This window comes from Eretmochelys imbricata, chromosome 3, assembly GCF_965152235.1.
Source record: "Eretmochelys imbricata isolate rEreImb1 chromosome 3, rEreImb1.hap1, whole genome shotgun sequence".
In the NCBI taxonomy this organism is placed as follows: Eukaryota; Metazoa; Chordata; order Testudines; family Cheloniidae; genus Eretmochelys; species Eretmochelys imbricata.
In genome coordinates, this window is record NC_135574.1 from 59,742,899 (window position 1) to 59,762,411 (window position 19,513).

The following is a 19,513-nucleotide window of genomic DNA, read 5'->3' on the forward strand; positions in this document are numbered from 1 at the left end:
TGCTCGGTTCAGCGATGAATGTGGAAGCGCTGGACCGTCTGGGGTGGCTACACTGCCGGGGTACATCGACCTACGCTGCGCCACTCCAGCTGTGTGAATACCATAGCTAGTGCTGACCTAGCTTAAGTCGAGTTACTGCAGGGTCTACACTGGGGAGGGGTCAGCGAGAGAAACTTGCTCACTAGACCCGCTAAATCGGCCTCTGGTGGATTGATCTCAGAGCATCATCCCGGCTGTAGTGTAGCCCTGGTCTGCACTGGGGGGAGAGGGAATTGATCTAAGTTAAGCAGCTTTAGTTACCTGAATAACTGTAGCTGAAGTTGACTTACTTAGATCGACTTACCATGGTGTCTTCACTGTAGTGAGTCGACTGCTGCTGTTCCCCCGTCGACTCCACTTGGCGCCTCTCGCAGTGGTGGAGTACAGAAGTCGACGGGAAAGCGTTTGGGGGTTGATTTATCGCATCCAGACTACCCGTGGGTGGTGTAGACATGCCTGTAGACCTGCCCTATTGTCAGGGGAGTGTCCTATGGACAGGCCCCGCCCTCTGCTGGCCCAGGGTGAGGGGGGCAATGAGGCAAAAGGGACTGTAAGAAGTCTGCTCTCCTTTCATGTTCACTCGCATCATCTGCTGCATTAGCACTGCCAAAATCACCACGAAGGTGGACTAGTTTAATTTTGACTGTACTTAGAAAGTGGCTTTGGCTTGGTACCCAGTGCAGGAGCTAGTTTTGTTCTTTTGTCCAGTGTAACTATTTTGATTAGGGGTGTGATGGTTGTTTAAAAAACTGAAATAGTTGCACCAGTACAGTCCTTAGTGGGGCTGTAAATATAGCAGTGTAGCTTATTCCCCTTTTTGTGAAGAAGAAAACTATACTGGAATAAACACTTGTAGATAGATATTACTGCATCTACTTTAACAGAGTTGTATGAATTTCAATATATATATATATATATATATATATAGGTATAGTCAAAGGAGTACAACATGTGTCTAGATAGGGTCACAGATTGATATTATTCCCGGATTTTACATTAGGGGAATGGGGGAATCACATTTAAGCAAGCAAAAATAAAATATCACATGTAATTTCACATAGTGGTGATAAACTGCTTCCCTCAAACAGTTTTACTTTGTGGAGGGCATTAGGCAACTTGGATAGAAAATGGGAAATAAATACATTTTTTTAGAAAGAAGGTACACACACCACTATTCCTTTCCCCGCAACTCCTTTTCTCCATCCCAGCCTATCAATTATCTCCTGTACCTATGCAGAGTTCAGTGTAAGACTGGGGCCTTAATGTGTTACATTTCTTACTTAATCTTTGATGAAATGAGGACTATAGCTGTATCAATTTCAACATTCTTTACCAGTCTTTAAGTTACATTTGAAAATTAAAATTAATTTTTGGGTGTATATGAAAGAGACAATGTATGTGTAGGAATAATAAAATTTTAAGAAGCTTGCCGTGTGGGATACTTCTTAAAATCTGTGTATCCCACTGAGTCTGAAAAAGTTTTTTTTTCTCTTATTGGTCAGTAGCTGGTTAAAAGGTAGGAAACAAAGGGTAGGAATAAATGCTCAAGTTTTTAGAATGGATAGAGGTAAATAGTGGTGTCCCCCCAGGGGTCTGTACTGGGGCCAGTATTGATTCATAAATGATCTGGAAAAAGTGTTAAACAGTGAGGAGGCAGCAAAATTTGCAGATGATACAAAACTATTCAAGATACTTATGTCCAAAGAAGACTGCTAAGAGTTACAAAGAGATCTCACAAAAGTGCATGACTGGGCAACAAAATGGCAGATGAAATTCAGTGTTGAAAAATGCAAAATAATGCATATTGGAAAACATAGTCCCAACTATACATATAAAATGATGGGGTTTAAATTAGCTGTTACCACTCAAGAAAGAGGTCTTGGCGTCATTGTGGCTAGTTTTTTGAAAACATCCACTCAGTGTACAGCGGCAGTCACAAATGCTAATAGAATATTGGGAGTCATTAAGAAAGGAGTAGATAAGACAGAAAATATCATATAGCCTCTATATAAATCCATGATATGGCCCCATCTTGAATACAGCATGCAGTTCTGGTCACCCTATCTCAAAAAAGATATATTGGAATTGGGAAAAGTACAGAAACGGGCAACAAAAATGATTAGGGATATGGAACAACTTCCATATGAGGAGAGATTAATCAGACTGACTTTTCAGCTTGGAAAAGATGACTAAGGGGGGCTATTATAGAGGTCTATAAAGTCATGACTGGTGTGGAGAAAGTAAATAAGGAAACGTTACTTACTCTTCATGTAACATAGGAACTAGGGATCACCCAAAGAAATGAGTAGGCAGCAGGTTTAAAACAAAAGGAAGGATTTCTTCACACAAGGCACAGTCAACCTATGGAACTCTTTGCCAGAGTATGTTGTGAGGTCCAAAATTGAGGGTTCAAAAAAGAACTAGATAAGTTCATGGACGAAAGGCCCATCAACGGCTTTTAGCAAGGATGGGTAGTGATGCAAAACCATACTCTGAAGTTTCCCAAAGCTGGGAAATAGGTGACAGGATGGATCACTTGATGATTACCTGTTCTGTTCATTCCCTCTGAAGCACTTGGCATTGGCCACTGTTGGAAGATAGGATATTGACCTAGATGGATGATTGGTCTGATCCAGTATGGCTATTCTTAGGTTCTGCAAGAATTTATTCCATCACATTGTGAACTTCTTTATTGCAACAAAGCTATAATAAATAATTAATATTCATTAATAATTAACGTGATCATTTATATTATATATGAATAATTAAAGCTATAATTAATATTCATCAAAATAAAACTTGAACTTAGTAGATACAACTGTATGCTGTTAAACCAACTGAAGTATAATATAAAATACCCAAACACTGCTGAAGAATAAAAGTTATCTAGCTTTCGTAAAATACTTGAAATTTATGAACCTACAACGTTCTTTTAAGTAAAAACAAACATTAATACAAAATCAATTATTTAAAAAATGTTAACATTGACAAATAGACAAAAACCAGGGAATTCACAGTTGAAGATGGAGTGTCAATGCACCTATGTTAATTTTCTGATTAGTAGTTTCTGATTTTATACAATAAATATGCTAATTTTAGTTCCCCTTTAAGTCCAATGCTGTCCTGAGAGACATCAATTGTAAAACTGCTATTGACTTTAACAGGAAGATTTGTGTTTGCAGAACTGAAGAGTTTAGTTCACTCCCATCCCACCTCAAAAATTAAGTATATTAAAAAAAAAAAAACTTGAACCATTATATTTCCTCACGTAAAGCCATGTTAACAATTATTTAAAGGATCTGACTGACTATAGGGGCTTCTAAAGAAGATCATGTTCTTTACCAATTTTTCATTTTTTAATATTGTTGCTATTTATGGATTCAGTGTGGCATGTACATGGCTTCATCTGAAAACATGATTATTTCCTTTAAAAAGTGCATGTATAGAAAAATCATTTTTTTAGTATATTTTAATAGACTTCTTTCAACGTACCCCAAAACAGACTAATTTTTCATATTTTGAAGTCAGGATTCAAATCTGAATTAGATTGCATTTGAAGTCACTAATACTAATTCACAGAAAGTTAAAGTTACCCTCCATATGAAGACTCTTTGCACAGGTGTGATTTTCAACCAGAAGGTATTTGTTGTTTTAGAGCTGCTTGCAACATGCCAGTTCAGTCAAACTTTATAATTCCACTCCATATAGAAAAGCATAAATAGTACCTAACTATATGGTGTTTTATTTTGGCCAGTGCTCTCAGTATCCCTCTTAGATAATTAAGACAGTTCATCCAAAATACTTTTAAAAACGGATTAGGATAAAATAAACTATAACTGCATTTCTGTTAAACACCAGCTTAACTTTTTAAACTTTTAAAAGTGTGAGTATGGAGTGGTCGGACTGGGGGACGAGTGTTCCTAAAAACAAAAGCAAAATGTTTCTTCACACATCCCATAACTAGATTTTTTGTTAATCCAGATAGAGCAGAAAGAAAAACTCATTCTACTGTTACTGAGACATTAATGCTATTTTTAAACCCAGAGAAACGATTTCAGTAGTGTTGCGTTACATTTCACATAGCTGTCAGGTTCATTATAGATTAAGTCAAACCAGTTCTTATCCCAGATGATTATTCATTCACAGGTAATGTTTTTTAAGGCAGTGGGCTTGGTTCATCATTATGTAAATTCCCATTTTGTGCTGTTGTAACTTCATAGACATCAATGGCACATAAGTGGGTCTGATTCACCAGTCTTACTCCTGTTTTACACAGGAAGTCAATATTCCTCAGCCTGTGTAAGGAAATTGAAATATGCTATGTAAATTCTGGATGTCATTATAACTTTCCCATATTGATTACTATATCAGCACTTTATACCCAGTGAAAGTGAATTCTGTATAAAAAGTTTATACAAACCAAAAGAATATTAGGATTTCAGGAAACTTGGACCCAAGCTGTCACACAAAACTGATTTTTAAAATGCTGTCAATAAGATATACAAGGGAAAAGCATGCTCCCGCTATTCTGCAGCTGTCGAATTTGCTGCAGAATTCCCCCCGCCCCAGCCTTGCTGCAGAATTGTACTCCAGAATAAAGTTTTGCCTTTAAAAAAAAAAAAAATTCCAGTTTCAATTGTTGTGAAATAACCTTGCAAAGATGATTTGAATGACTATAAACCAAATGTAATGTTAACGTCTCAGGTCTGCAGACAGCCTGATGGGTTATCTGCTTCTTAAAATCTCAGTGAGATGTTAACATCTACTTATGACAAATTTAAAATGTCGTAATTGTTAACTATTTCACTTCTGATCATTTCAGCAAAAAGGACTCATTAATATGCTTATCCCACAATCTCAAGCCACCTCCCCAAATGCCCCAATAGTCCTGCATTCAGTTGCCAAATCTTCCAGTTTTCCCTGGCAGCTTTACAGTACCGTTATACACTAATAATACAAAAGTCTGCAGCAACTGAAAATGTGGGGAAAATTTAAAATAAAATGAATTTATTATAAAAAATAAATAGCAGGAGGGATACCATACAGGTTCTATTCAATTTCATATATAATTCATTTAAAAATCCATTTTTAATTCAAATGTAGCTGCCACAGAATTCTCATTATGCTTCTTCAGAATGCAGCATCAATCATCAAAGGGCCACTGCTCTAAAAGTTAAGTGCACATTGCAGTGGCATACATGGGGTCTTGTTTTATGATCATTTGGCCATCTTTACAATACAGTTTCCTTATACTTATATAGATGTGATATTTGATAGCATAGTGAAAACTCAAAGTTAGAAACAGTGGCATCATTAAATTTGCCAGATGATAGATCTTTCTTTATAGCACTGACAATATCTGGATGCATATAGTGTGCACTGTGATATTGTAATGAAATATCAGTCTAAAGATGGCAACTACAAAAACCATATAATTCCTTTTTTATCAGTAGTACTTACTATAAAATAAAACAAACAAGATTAACTTCAACACTGTCAGCCTTATGACATTTGTGGCATAATCCAAACACTTTGTTACATTTGTATTCTTGTGAAGATTTATTTGTTACAGTGTGAAGAAAATTGACTTTTTTCAGTACAGGCAGAAGTAAAAACACATTGTAAAATAATAATAATAATAATAATCACAGCTTAGTGAAAACTGGTTTACAATGTTTAAAAATAATCTTTAAAATCAGGTAGTATTTCAGGGCTTTGGTTTGTTAGTACTCAGTTTTATGCTGAATCTCTGCACAGTGCAAGAAAAATTCTATACCAGTATACCCTTTATGGCAGTCCTTTGAGCATTTAGTCTCATAGTCATATGGTGGCAGGAAAATGTGTTGCATACTTCTGTTAAAAATAAAGAAAGCACTGTTCAGATTAAAATTTAAACGTTCTTTCCTGTCTTTAATACAAAAATATCAATCAACACTAAGAATTTTGACAGTGTATTCTACAAATTAACATGCCATGGACAGTAGCGTTTGGAAGGTTTGGGGAAAATTACATTAAAGTGTTTTATAAAAATAAATTATATGGCAAACACCACCAAACAAAATCAAGTAGGTGCCTTAAGCTTTGCGAAATAAGAGTAACATTCAGTGGGCACCATAACTGCTTTTCTCTTTCTCTACATATTTTCAAAATATCAACAAGGCCATTATTTTTAAAAACTCTACAAATAATCATAATAATCCAATGGAAGCAGTAAAAAACTTCTGTCAGTGATCAGTAGCGCAGGAGACCATGGTGATAGTGGTAGAGGGCTTCAACAGTGATCCATCCAACTGGTGTGGAGAGGAAGTGCACACATATAGAATACATTGGGTATGGTATCTCATCTAGAGTTCATGCGTAACTGATGAATGATGACACTTTCTAAGAGAGAAGAGCAAAACATTTGCTATTACATAATTGGAAATACAGGTAATTTTTAATAAAGTTAATAGAACTTAGCATTTATATCATGCTTTTTTTATCTTCAGAGATTCTTAACGATTTTAATTAAACATCACAACACTCCTTGGAGGTAGCTATTATTCCCATATAAAGATGGGAGACTGAGATTGAGAAGAAATGTCCTGGCCCGTGCTACAGAGGGAGTCTGGGTTAGAGCCAGCATTAGAACTCAGAAGTCTGAGACTCCAAGTTCAAAGTTCAATCTCTCTGTCATTATACACAAAAAGTAATTCAACTAAAATATGTCTATAAAATGTGCATATTGACTGTCTCTCCCCTCTTCTTCATAGGTTGATTGTCCTCTTAAGCACAGTTCATGTAAAGATTTACATGCAAAATTACTTTACATACTCCTTAGTCCCACTGAAGTCACTGAACTACTCAGATGTTTAAAGACTTGCTTGCATGCTCAATTTTAAGGATGCAAGTAGTCTAAATGACTTAAATGGGACCACTCACATAGTGAAATCCTGGCCCTACTGAAGTCAATGGTACTTTTCCCATTGACTTCAACAGAACCAGGATTTCACACATAATGTATAAAGCTATGTGTAGACTTTGCAAGATCAGAGCTTACATTTGTACTGTGCTAACATAAGAGGTCCTTGATCCTGATCAGTCTTTTGGTAGTACCACAACAAATATTAAATAATTAACTGTCCTATGGTCTAAAGTAATGTGTTTCCATTGCGCACAAGATGATATTTACTAAATTGGAGTTTAACCATAAATGTAAATTTCAATATGCAGTGCAGCTTTAAAGAAACAATTTTTGTGGGCTTTAAATGATAAAATTGCAATCAGACATTTGAAATGTAGTATGATGTGCCTTCCAAAAGCATTTATTTCTATAGTTGAAACTTCTTATATAACTATGTGATTGTCTTCCCCTCCTCGTTTTCAAAAGCCATTTACAAGATACGCAAAATATAAATTCAGTGTATCCTTACCACTTTTATTAACATGTGCCTATGCTTCACCTTTCAAAAAAAATGTGTTTGTATAATGTTTGATTGTGGGAGTTGTACAATATTGTGATTTTAAAACAGAAAAAATGTTCAAATATTTCATTTACTCTTTATGCCAGAACCTTACCACTAGATGGCATATTTTCATTATTTTACTCATATGGATAAAACAAGGCTAAGACAACAATTAGGAGAATGTGGGAACATAAGTGAAACAATGGAATTTCCCAATCAACTGTATTCCTCTACATTTAATTTACCATTTACATAAGGTTTTTCCATCCATACATGTCTATATTTCCTCCCACATTTGAATAATGAACATACAAGAATCATAAACTGTATTAAAAGTTAACCTTCACCACCAATGCAGTTTTATAACTTCAGGTTCTTGGAGAATATGAAGCAAGGTACAATATGTATTTGCTTAACATCAAATTTTACTCATTTCCAAACACATCTATTAATTTCAGTGGGAGTCACATGAGCTTATTTTAAGAAAATGGTTCTTAATATCCAGTATATACATTATATGTCTATACACAGAGTTTGAAGACAAAAATTTACAATTTAAAAACAAAAATTTGGTAGGCAGAAAATGTCTTCTTCCTTGTACAGGTCCAATTAATAACTGAACAGCGTAACTATAGTAAGGTTTCAAAATTAAAGTCTTCCTCTTATAGACCAAACATAACAAGTATGCAGGAGGAGGTCAGAGACTAGAGACGATTAAGAGTTCATACATTGTGTATGCTTCCATTATTCATGTGTTCACTAATTTCTCTTACACCTCACCCCTTCTAACATTTGACTTTGTAGTAATGTATGTATTCTTGCTATTAAAATAGATGTCCAAAGAGGTGTTTGCCTAAAATTTTCATAGGGTATAGTCCAGGGATGGCCAAACTTACTGAGCCGCATACAACAATCTTCAGAAATTGGGGAGCCGGGGTGCACCTGCTGAGCCCTGAGTATCTGCCAGGCCTTGGGGCTTCAGCCCGCTCCTGCTGAGCCCTGAGTCCCAGTAGGTGCACCCCATGGGGCTGAAGTCCCAAGACCGCCCTCCTCACTGGACAAAAGCCCCTACCCCATCACCCTGCTGCAAGGTAGAGGTCCCAACGTCCCCTCATGCCCCGTCTGGTAGGTGGAAAAGGGAGGGCCTGGAGGGGCTCCATGAGCCACACTTTAATTGTAAAAGAGCCACATGCAGCTTGCGAGCCATGGTTTGACCACCCCTGATATATTCTGGCACAGTGAGTAGGAATAATCTGGCAATGGCTAGAGAGAGTGCTTCTGGGACTATAAATTTTACAGCTTCCATGAGCTATAGATTTACTTAAAGAAACAAAACTTAATTAATTTACTCTAATGAAAAAATTAAATGAAGACATCTGTATGGAGAGGAGCAAATTCAGATTTAAATTATATTGGTATAAATCAGAGGTCGTTGTAGTTATTTGCATTTACACTGTTGTAAATGAGTTTAGGATCTGGCCCATAGCGAACAATTTGCATAAAGTCTCACCAATTCTGATAATAAAAGCAAATCACCTGACATTTTAACATTTGAAATATAAATTAAATTTCTTTTTACAATTTACATGAATGGATAAAACCAAATTATACAAAAAGATGTACTGGAGACAATGTAAGTCCCAGTGACAAAAGTGGAACATCATGTACCAATGTAACTATTTCTGAACTTTTAAAATCATGTTCAGAAGAGTTTTTAATATGGGGAGTTGCTCATACTTCTATCTTGCAAGAAGCCAAAAAATAAAATAAAATAAATCCACACATGGTCCTACATGGTGTTGTTCCTGCAGCTGATAGCTCCCAATTTGAAAGTAGTTAACCCTTTCCAAAAAGCCAAAGAAGAGCAGAGACCAAGTAGTAAGATAGTTTCAAAGTGAAGTCAACATCTATAATGACAAATGTTAGAAAGAGCTCTGTCTGGGAGAGCTCAGTTGAAGGGAATGAGAATTACTCACACAGATGGAAGAGAAAAACATTCCCCTAAATGAGAACAAGTTTAAAAGATGAGCTCATCGAAATCACTGCCAGCACACTACAGGTTTCAAACTGACTTAGTGATGTCAGCAACTGATATGCGATAGGAACATATAATTGGTCTGAAAACCATCCTTATTATTGTAGCCGGTGTTGAAAACATGAAACATGGTAGGACAGTAGCCTTCCCTCTTTAAAGATGTGCTCTTGAAATTCTGACCAGTCACCGAACATTAGTGTTAACCTTGAGAGGATCTGAAAACACGTTTAATATGTTTTAGGTAATAATCTGGTATTTAGTCTATAATTGGCATGAACTTTAGCAGACCAATGCTGTTTTAGAGATTATGCACATGATATTAATCCCCAAGTAAGTGGTTTAAAGTTTAAATACTGTCATGTACATTCTGTATGGTCATATTTATAAAAGTCACAAAATGTTATTTGCTTTTTTAATAACAGTGAAGGACTGTGATCACAAAACGAAAAGAGTAAACAACTAAAGATCAAGGTGGCCATAAGAAGTCAAGATATTGGTTGCTTAGCATATTTTAAAAACGAAAGAAACCCTTTAGACTAGAGCTTGCATGTCATTATGAACCAAGTTCTGCAACCTCTCTCACACTGAGCAGCACTTAGATCAGTATTTCTGTTTATGGCCATGAGACAATTCACATGAGCAAGCTGTACTTAGTATGAGTAAGGGTGACAGCATCTGGCCCCATATAATCCAGTAGAAAACTTGTGTTAACGATCATATTTAAAATCAAATACAGGGAAATTCAGTTAGGGAGGTTACTCTGTCCTTAACTCCACACATAGATGCTGAAACACTTTTGTGATGTAACCTGACTCATTGTTCTGTGACTTTTCTCACAGACATAGTTATAGTAACAGTCATGCTTCTTTCACTAGACAACGTTTTTAAGGTGCTGAGTGACTTATCTTATTGTAGTCAGTAACTAGATAGCTATCTTGATCATACAGTTCAGAGTGCCTTTTCCTCTGAAGATAGCAAAGATTCAACTTTTTAAGACTTTTGTGCTACAAGGGTTTTTTTTTTTTTTTTTGCAATTCCCTCCTTGCCCATTCTCTACTTAAAGTAGCAAACTTCAGGTAAATGAAAACATATTACAAAATGCTGAACTCACCTAATTTTTTAACCAAAGATATACACTAAACTTAAAACAGATATTCATAAGTACTTAGAGGCATACAGTTTTCTCCAGTTTATACAAAATATTTCATTTCCATGAACCTCCAATAAACTCTTACACGTCAATATTTAGTAAATAATTTACATTACCCTTTGGCTTACATCAACCCTTACACTTTATCTTTCTTTCCTTTTGAGAACCTTTGTAAATTGTGACCTGCCCTCTTCTTGCTAATATTTAAACAAGATTAGTATGTTTTCAGGGTCTTTTCCTACCAATATTCACAAGTTGTTATTTTTTGTTTGTTTGTGGGGTTTTTTTTCCAGATTAGTTTCAGAAACACCCTTTTGACTGATTCTGATTCCTTGACCTTTTGCTAGGTTGGCTGTGGATCAGAGATTTTTCTCTGGTCTGGTCCTGGCAGTGGGATCTGCTAGTGAATCCTCAAAATACTAGTCTGACTTGTCAATTCTGTTGCTGCATTCCTTCTCACATACCCTGATAACTCCACAAGTGTTAGTTCTAGTTTGCCTCTCCAATTCTAGGTGTGCTGTGGTGGCACTGGATATCCAGTTCCATCTGATGGTTTCTTCTTCAGATAAAGTAGTCTCTCAAATCCCATCCAAAAGAGATGCTGCTTTCAAACGCAGGCACATTTGGACTACTGTCCCATATATATAATCACTTAAGTTAGGAAGACCTAGTTTCTTTTTAAAAGCTATGAAAAAGAAGGCTTAAGCCATCTATAGTTCATTACTGTATCGTGCCACATTACCAGGAGGCTCATCTACTTTGCAGCATTTAAAATTACTGTTTTTAACTGAGTGGAAGCTTTGGTTTAGCTCCGCATTTAGTGTGATAATGAACTTTTAGCTTCATGTTATTATGTTTAGAACGTCTGCTGAAAAAGCTCTGATACATTAGAAATAATAATAAGAACTCACTAATGATTAATTGACAAATTGAGGTATGGGTCATTTATTGGGCATAACAATTAGCTGGAAGGAGTTGATGCACTTCTGGTCATTAACTCACAAGTTCCCAAGAAGAAGCTCCAAGTTTGGTTCTGCTATTAGAGAAATTATATATGTATAAAGTCATGAGTCTGTTTTTCAGATGTCCTAACACCTACTTTTCCAAAGTTAATTGGAGATGCATGTTAATGGAAGATGCTTGAGGATTTGTGAAAATCAGAATCAATATTTTTGTGATGGTTTCAGAGTAGCAGCCGTGTTAGTCTGTATTCACAAAAAGAAAAGGAGTACTTGTGGCACCTTAGAGACTAACAAATTTATTTGAGCATAAGCTTTCGTGAGCTACAGCTCACTTCATCGGATGCATTCAGTGGAAAATACAGTGGGGAGATTTATATACATAGAGAACATGAAACAATGGGTGTTACCATACACACTGTAAGGAGAGTGATCACTTAAGAGGAGCTATTACCAGCAGGAGAGCGGGGGCGGAAGTCAGTGGTGACAATCCTGATTGTCTGGCTATGTAGACTTCCTCCTCAGGCCCTACGCTACCAGCACTCCCAGCTATCTTCGAGACACCACTGACTTCCTGAGGAAACTACAGTCCATCGGTGATCTTCCTGAAAACACCATCCTAGCCACTATGGATGTAGAAGCCCTCTACACCAACATTCCACACAAAGATGGACTACAAGCCGTCAGGAACACTATCCCCGATAATGTCACGGCAAACCTGGTGGCTGAACTTTGTGACTTTGTCCTCACCCATAACTACTTCACATTTGGGGACAGTGTAGACCTTCAAATCAGCGGCACTGCTATGGGTACCCGCATGGCCCCACAGTATGCCAACATTTTTATGGCTGACTTAGAACAACGCTTCCTAATGCCCCTACTCTACTTGCACTACATTGATGACATCTTCATCATCTGGACCAATGGAAAAGAAGCCCTGGAGGAATTCCACCATGATATCAACAATTTCCATCCCACCATCAACCTCAGCCTGGACCAGTCCACACAAGAGATCCACTTCCTGGACACTATGGTGCTAATAAGTGATAGTCACATAAACACCACCCTATACCGGAAACCTACTGACCGCTATGCCTACCTATGTGCCTCCAGCTTTCACCCAGACCACACCACATGATCCATTGTCTACAGCCAAGCTCTACGATACAACCGCATTTGCTCCAACCCCTCAGACAGAGACAAACACCTACAAGACCTCTGTCAAGCATTCTTACAACTACAATACCCACCTGCTGAAGTGAAGAAACAGATTGACAGAGCCAGGAGAGTACCCAGAAGTCACCTACTACAGGACAGGCCCAACAAAGAAAATAACAGAACGCCACTAGCCATCACCTTCAGCCCCCAACTAAAACCCCTCCAATGCATCATCAAGGATCTACAACCTATCCTGAAGGATGACCCATCACTCTCACAGATCTAGGGAGACAGGCCAGTCCTTGCTTACAGACAGCCCCCTAACCTGAAACAAATACTCACCAGCAACCACACCACACAACAGAACCACTAACCCAGGAACCTATCCTTGCAACTAAGCCCGTTGCCAACTGTGTCCACATATCTATTCAGGGGACACCATCATAGGGCCTAATCACATCAGCCACACTATCAGAGGCTCATTCACCTGCACATCTACCAATGTGATATATGCCATCATGTGCCAGCAATGCCCCTGCCATGTACATTGGTAAAACTGGACAGTCTCCACGTAAAAGAATAAATGGACACAAATCAGACATCAAGAATTATAACATTCAAAAACCAGTCGGAGAACACTTCAATCTCTCTGGTCACTCGATTACAGACCTAAAAGTTGCACTTCTTCAACAAAAAAACTTCAAAAACAGACTCCAACGAGAGACTGCTGAATTGGAATTAATTTGCAAACTGGATACAATTAACTTAGGCTTGAATAGAAACTGGGAGTGGATGGGTCATTACACAAAGTAAAACTATTTCCCCATGTTTATTTCCTCCCTCGCACCCCCCACTGTTCCTCAGACATTCTTGTCAGCTGCTGGAAATGGCCCACCTTGATTATCACTACAAAAGGTTCTCCCCCGCCCCCGCTCTCCTGCTGGTAATAGCTCATCTTAAGTGATCACTCTCGTTACAGTGTGTATGGTAACACCCATTGTTTCATGTTCTCTATGTATATAAATCTCCCCACTGTATTTTCCACTGAATGCATCCGATAAAGTGAGCTGTAGCGCACGAAAGCTTATGCTCAAATAAATTTGTTAGTCTCTAAGGTGCCACAAGTACTCCTTTTATTTTTGTGATGTTCATCAGAAGGACATGTTGTGCATGAAAGAAGAATAAGAATGCCTTCAAGATAGTGAGGCTGGGGTAAGCTCTCTAACAGAAATATCTAGATCTTTAATAGGGTAGCAGCCAAAAGTATGGATTAAGGATAAACACATTTTTGTTGCCCTTCACCGACAGACTCGTCTTTCAACCTCTCCTTCACAAGAGAAACTAATCCCCCAATCCCTTGGTTCATTGCATTGACCCTGTACATCCTATTAACTGAATTTGCTTCCTTCAGCCACTTAACTTCTTCACTTCGCATTCTCCCTCCCATTCATTTTGAGTTACACTTGTATTCTTCATGCTGCATCAGTCATCTTCCTTTCTCTTCTCTCCTCCAGCAAGGGAACCCATAGTTGTGGGACTCTTAATAGCTCATTCAAATGGTTGAATCATTATATATTTTTAAAATGCACCCCTGGCCGAGTTACTTCAACCCGTAGTTCCTTTATTGTATCTTACTTGTGTGGAAATTGAGTTTTCTGGGGAAATTCCCTTGACAATTATGGTGCTAACAAACAAAATAATTACATCAATCATTTGCATCCACACCCATTTCCATGCTGAAATATTTCCTTAAAACATGCTAAAAAAAACACAAACGGAAAAAATGCAAATACTTCAGTATAACCAGAACAAAACAGAACACAAACTGGTATGCCATAGCACTGTAAACTGGGTCTGTATTTGAGATAGACACGTACCAAACTTCAGGGAACACGTTGGAATTCAGGGTAAGTTGGGTGCAAAGCCTTCTGTCCCCTACCCTCTGTATCTGAGCAGAGTTCTCCAACAATTACTTTGCACCATTAACTGTCTGTATTAAGGACTGTTCTAAGACAGAAGAACTCTAGATAGCTGAAGTCAAATTACAGCACACTTTCTAATTATGGGCCTGATCCAAAGTAAACTGAAGTCAATGGCCTTGTCTACACTACCACGGTAAATCAATCTAAGGGTATGTCTATACTACCCGCCAGATCGGCGGGCAGTGATCAATCCAGCGGGGGTTGATTTATCGCGTCTAGTCTAGATGCGATAAATCAATCCCCGAGCACTCTCCCGTCGACTCCTGTACTCCACCGCTGCAAGAGGCGCAGTCAGAGTCGACGGGGGAGCGGCAGCAGTCAACTCACCGCAGTGAAGATACCGCGGTGAGTAGGACTAAGTACGTCGACTTCAGCTACATTATTCACGTAGCTGAAGTTGGGTAACTTAGATCGATCTCCCCTCTCCCCCTGCCAGTGTAGACCAGGCCATAGTTACACTACTTAGTTACGTGAATAACGTAACTGAAATTGACATAGCTAGACCCACTTATCGCGGTATCTACACCGCGCTGTGTTGATGGGCGACGCTCTCCTGCCGACTTACCTTACTCTTCTCGAGGAGCTGGAGTACAGGAGCCAATGGGAGAGCACTCTGCCATTGACTTAGCAAGTCTTCTCCAGACCCTCTAAATCGACACCGCTGCATTGCTCACAGCAGTGCCGATCTAGCCGAAAGTATAGACAAGCCCAAAGAAAGTAATTCCATTGACTTCCATGGGTTTTGGATCAGGCCCAAATGGTGGCTGTAACAAAAAATCAATTAGATCAGAGCTTTCCAAAGTGTAGTCTGTGAATCGCTGCTGATCCATAGAGAGATGTCTGGTCACATGGTGCTGGCTCTTCCTCTTTGTTTTTCTAGCTATAAGACTTCTTTAAAAGAGACCTAAAAATACATAGCTTTTCTAGCTTTACTTCTCTAGGCAAGCAATGCTTTAGTTGTCTCAGGAATGTTAAGTGATCATGAAAAAGGAGGGAAAGTGGTCTATTTGATTGTGAGTGAGATGGAAGGTGGTCCCATGAGACAATTTCTTAAGAAGTGGCCCACCCTATCAATACATTCAATAACCCAGAATTAGATCAATGTATAAGTGAGGCTGCTCAGTCTGATTTCATTGTCTGCAAACATTATCAGCCTCCAAATAACTTTTTAGCCCAGCATAGAAACAAAATTATATTGTTAAATTAAAGTCAAGACACACACACCTATTAGTTTGTTATGTTAAGTGACAGTTTCAGGACTTAATTAGTAAATGCAAACACCAGCAACTAACAGACAGGGGGTTGATTTCCATGGTAGCAGTAAAACCTGCACAACATACCCCCTTAGCCACTGCCCTCAGCCCTTCCCCCCGCCCAGGGAGGCAGAGCTGCTGGCTGAAGATTTCTTCAGTTCTATTTTCATAGACTGAGTCTCGGCACGAGGCTCGAATTTTGTCACATTTCCTGCTCCTGGGGCTGCCACTACTGGCTTTCCTGCTTTCATACCTTTTGACACAGGAATACGGGTGGGTGTAGGTCTCTGTGATGACCCATCCTGTCCTGTCTGCAAGAGAGAGAAAGGAAAGAAAAAGGATATAATTGTAAGCAAGATTTTTAGGATTTTTTCTTTAACAGATCCTAAATCTGTACAGTTCCTTATTTGTTTCTTCAAATTTTTAAAATATGCCTTGAAGCACCTATCCAGTGCACTGGGCACCACTAATGAAATATATCCACCCCAACCCAGGCTCTCCTTAACAAAGAGAGAGAAAAGATGGACTTTGCAAGCATGCCCAGAAGGTTAACAAATCTAGGCTCTTGTGTACTAGTGGTGGGGAGCAAGTTCCAAAATGGCGTACCCCTCACAAGGAATGCCCTGCCACGCAGCTCCCTTTCACTTTTTTTGGGAGGGTCCCAGTTTGAGTGCCTCGGTTACTCTCAACAGTGGCAGAAAATCACTATCTAGGGCAACCAGGTCACTTTGGGCACCGAAATTATTTAATTAGTATTCAACTTTTGAATCAGGGCATCTCCTTTGGTATAAGGATGGTTGTCCTCTTTGCAGCATATTTAAATATTAGTGGCATGAAACAAAACGAAACGGTGAAGAAGACACTTCGTACCAGAACAGTTACTGCACAATGGTGAATATCATTCTAGAGACGGACCCAAAATGCAGAGGTCAGATCCAGACCTTAGTTTTCTGGTGTTCAGATCCAGTATTTTGGGTTGGCTCATTAGAGATGGGGATCAGGTACAAAGCTCTGGATCCATACTTTCCTAAAGTTTGGAGCCATTCAGATCCAAGGAATTGGCCTACTCTTTTATTTTTGAGAAAAAGAGAGGAAAAGGAGAGAAAGTCTCTACTCTCTCACCTACATTAATGTAGACAAGACCAGCACCTCTACAGGAAGAGATGGACTAGAAACCTAATAGGTCTTTACTATTTCCTGTTCCTCTGACAGGCCAATGCATTCTGCAGCACAAGAATTTGGAAGCCATTTTTTGCCATAGAACTATAGGCCAGAATCTAATCATCATGTAGAGAAAACGTGCATAGCCTTCCTTCATGGTTGAGAACAAAACATAATGCAAGTGTAAACTGATGCAGCATTGCACATCCATTGCCCTATTTATCTCAGTGGGCTGTTAAATTTGAAGCTTAATTAACAATATTAACTGCTTCACCACTGATCATTTTAAACAGAAAAAAAAATTAGTTATTGTCCTAATCCCAAACTCCCAGAACACCTCCTCAGGTTCCAGAAGTCCCAGCTATCCTCCACCTAGAGGCTAAAATACTTCCAGGTTCCCTGACAATTTCTACATAGTAATTTTGCAGTGTGAAGACCAAGTCAGCAGCACATTGAAAGCAGCAAATGTGGAAACAACATAAATGAAATTGAGTCAACAAAATAAACAGTGTTGGGGTCACTTTGTTGATTGTAGCATTTAGTTGCACATTACAAACCTTAGTTTAAAATTATCAGATGAATCTGCCACAGAATCTCCTCCCTGCTGCACCAGACTGCAGTAGAATCTAGGACCCCTGCCATAGAGTTTAGTTTCAAGTTGCCATGGAGCACACAGCGTCCTGTTTATACGTACAGAGCATTCCAAAAAGGAGGCAAACTACCACCATCCTTACCAGTCAATCAGCGCTCTCCATTACTTAATGTTCCAAGAACAGTACAAAACCACATGCATACATACACAAAATAAAATAAATGAAATCACAATTGGGACATTTGAATACTGACAGACCGATGGGAAGCAAGCCATTTTCAACAATCAAAAGCAGTGTTTACAACAACATTTAAAGGAACTCACATTTTTATGTCAAAACAAGTAAGAACCATGGAACATTGCATGGCACAACATGCAAATACAGTCAATTGGAGTTGGAAAATATGTCAACATACCCTGGAGCCAAAATGACAAACATCCTGCACTCCCTGAAAGCATTCCCCGGTGTGTAAACATACAGCTATTAAATGAAGTAGCTGGAATGTCAGGCATTTCTTGAGTTTTAACGACACGTAAATTATTAACTGAAGATTCTGGCACTCTAGAGTTACTAGTTTCATGTCTAAAACACTCAAAAATCATTTTAAAGTATTTTGACTCTGCCCCACACAGTCCCCAAAGAGGCACACTAACACATCGCTCAGATCATAGCTGACACCAGCTCAACACACAACTCCAAACACGTTTTCCCTGCTAAGTGAAGGGAAAATTAGCTGTATGCAGGTCTCCACTGTCTGGCCAATGTGACTGAATAAACATGCAGACTGGGCTTCAAACAGCCTCGGCCAGTGCTGGTTCTATGGGCGGGCAAGTGTGGTTGCCTTAGATGCCAACTTCCAAGGTGTGCTGTACCCCTGTGCCGCTTGTATGTCTCTCTCTCTCTCTCTCTCACTCCTCCCCTTTGCTGATTGGCCAGCTGTGGTGTTTTCCGGGGTTCAGCTGCTTATGGGGAGCATCTAAAACATTTTTTTGGTGGTTGGGAAAATGGCTAAAGCTGCTTCTGCCTTAACAGTGTCAGTTGTAGAGAACCTACAGTGCTGTCCCTTGGTATCATTTTGCAGGATGCAGTGTCCGGTTGGTTCCCTTCTGCCCCGCACGTTTGCAGGTGACTGCATTTTTTTCTGCTTTATGCAAATATACAGCATCAGCCAGAATTTGGCTCTCTAAACTTTTATGAAGTTACAGGACACCTATAACTGCTGCCTCATTAGGACTTGCAGATTGAAGATAAGCTGTTCTATTCCCAGAAGTACACACTAGTGGAACATTATAGGTACCCAGAACTAAATTTTAATGGAGGAGTAAACACATGCAACTGCCAGGCTATTTATGCCCATAATGGTGGCTCAGTGCAGAACAGGCAGACATGACTACAAGTAAACTAGTCAAAGTGTTCACAATGAGGATGGTTGATTAGTTTAAATAAACAGCAGTGATTTGGACTTTTTGAAAGGTTAGCATATTCTTAAGCAGGTTATAACACACATCCTCTTGAGTGTATTTTATTACTATCTGAGAATGGCTATGTCACTTGCACATTATCTCTTGTAACATTTTTTAATATGTGAGTGGCAAAGTGGTACAGAGGGGGCAAGAACAGTCATAATGCAATAGAAAATTGGGTCCCAGGCCTGTAAAAATGGCACAGAAGGTGTGTGGAACACACTGATGAGGAAATTACAGGACTGTTAATCATGGATTTTTGCGACTTGCTTGAG

General features: G+C 38.8%; 1 protein-coding gene across 3 annotated transcripts in view; it reads right to left on the bottom strand.

The window, feature by feature from the left end:
• Positions 1-5,130: 5,130 nt before the first annotated feature.
• The window catches only part of FILIP1 (filamin A interacting protein 1), a 63,317-nt gene continuing 48,934 nt past the window's right edge, over positions 5,131-19,513 (bottom strand). For 2 of the 3 annotated variants that reach the window (XM_077812704.1, XM_077812703.1), the window contains one exon: positions 16,126-16,332. In XM_077812704.1, the coding sequence (XP_077668830.1) occupies positions 16,126-16,332 (207 nt within the window). Of the gene's footprint in view, positions 6,421-16,125; positions 16,333-19,513 lie in introns of those variants that run through there. The other variant, XM_077812702.1, reaches the window with a different exon arrangement.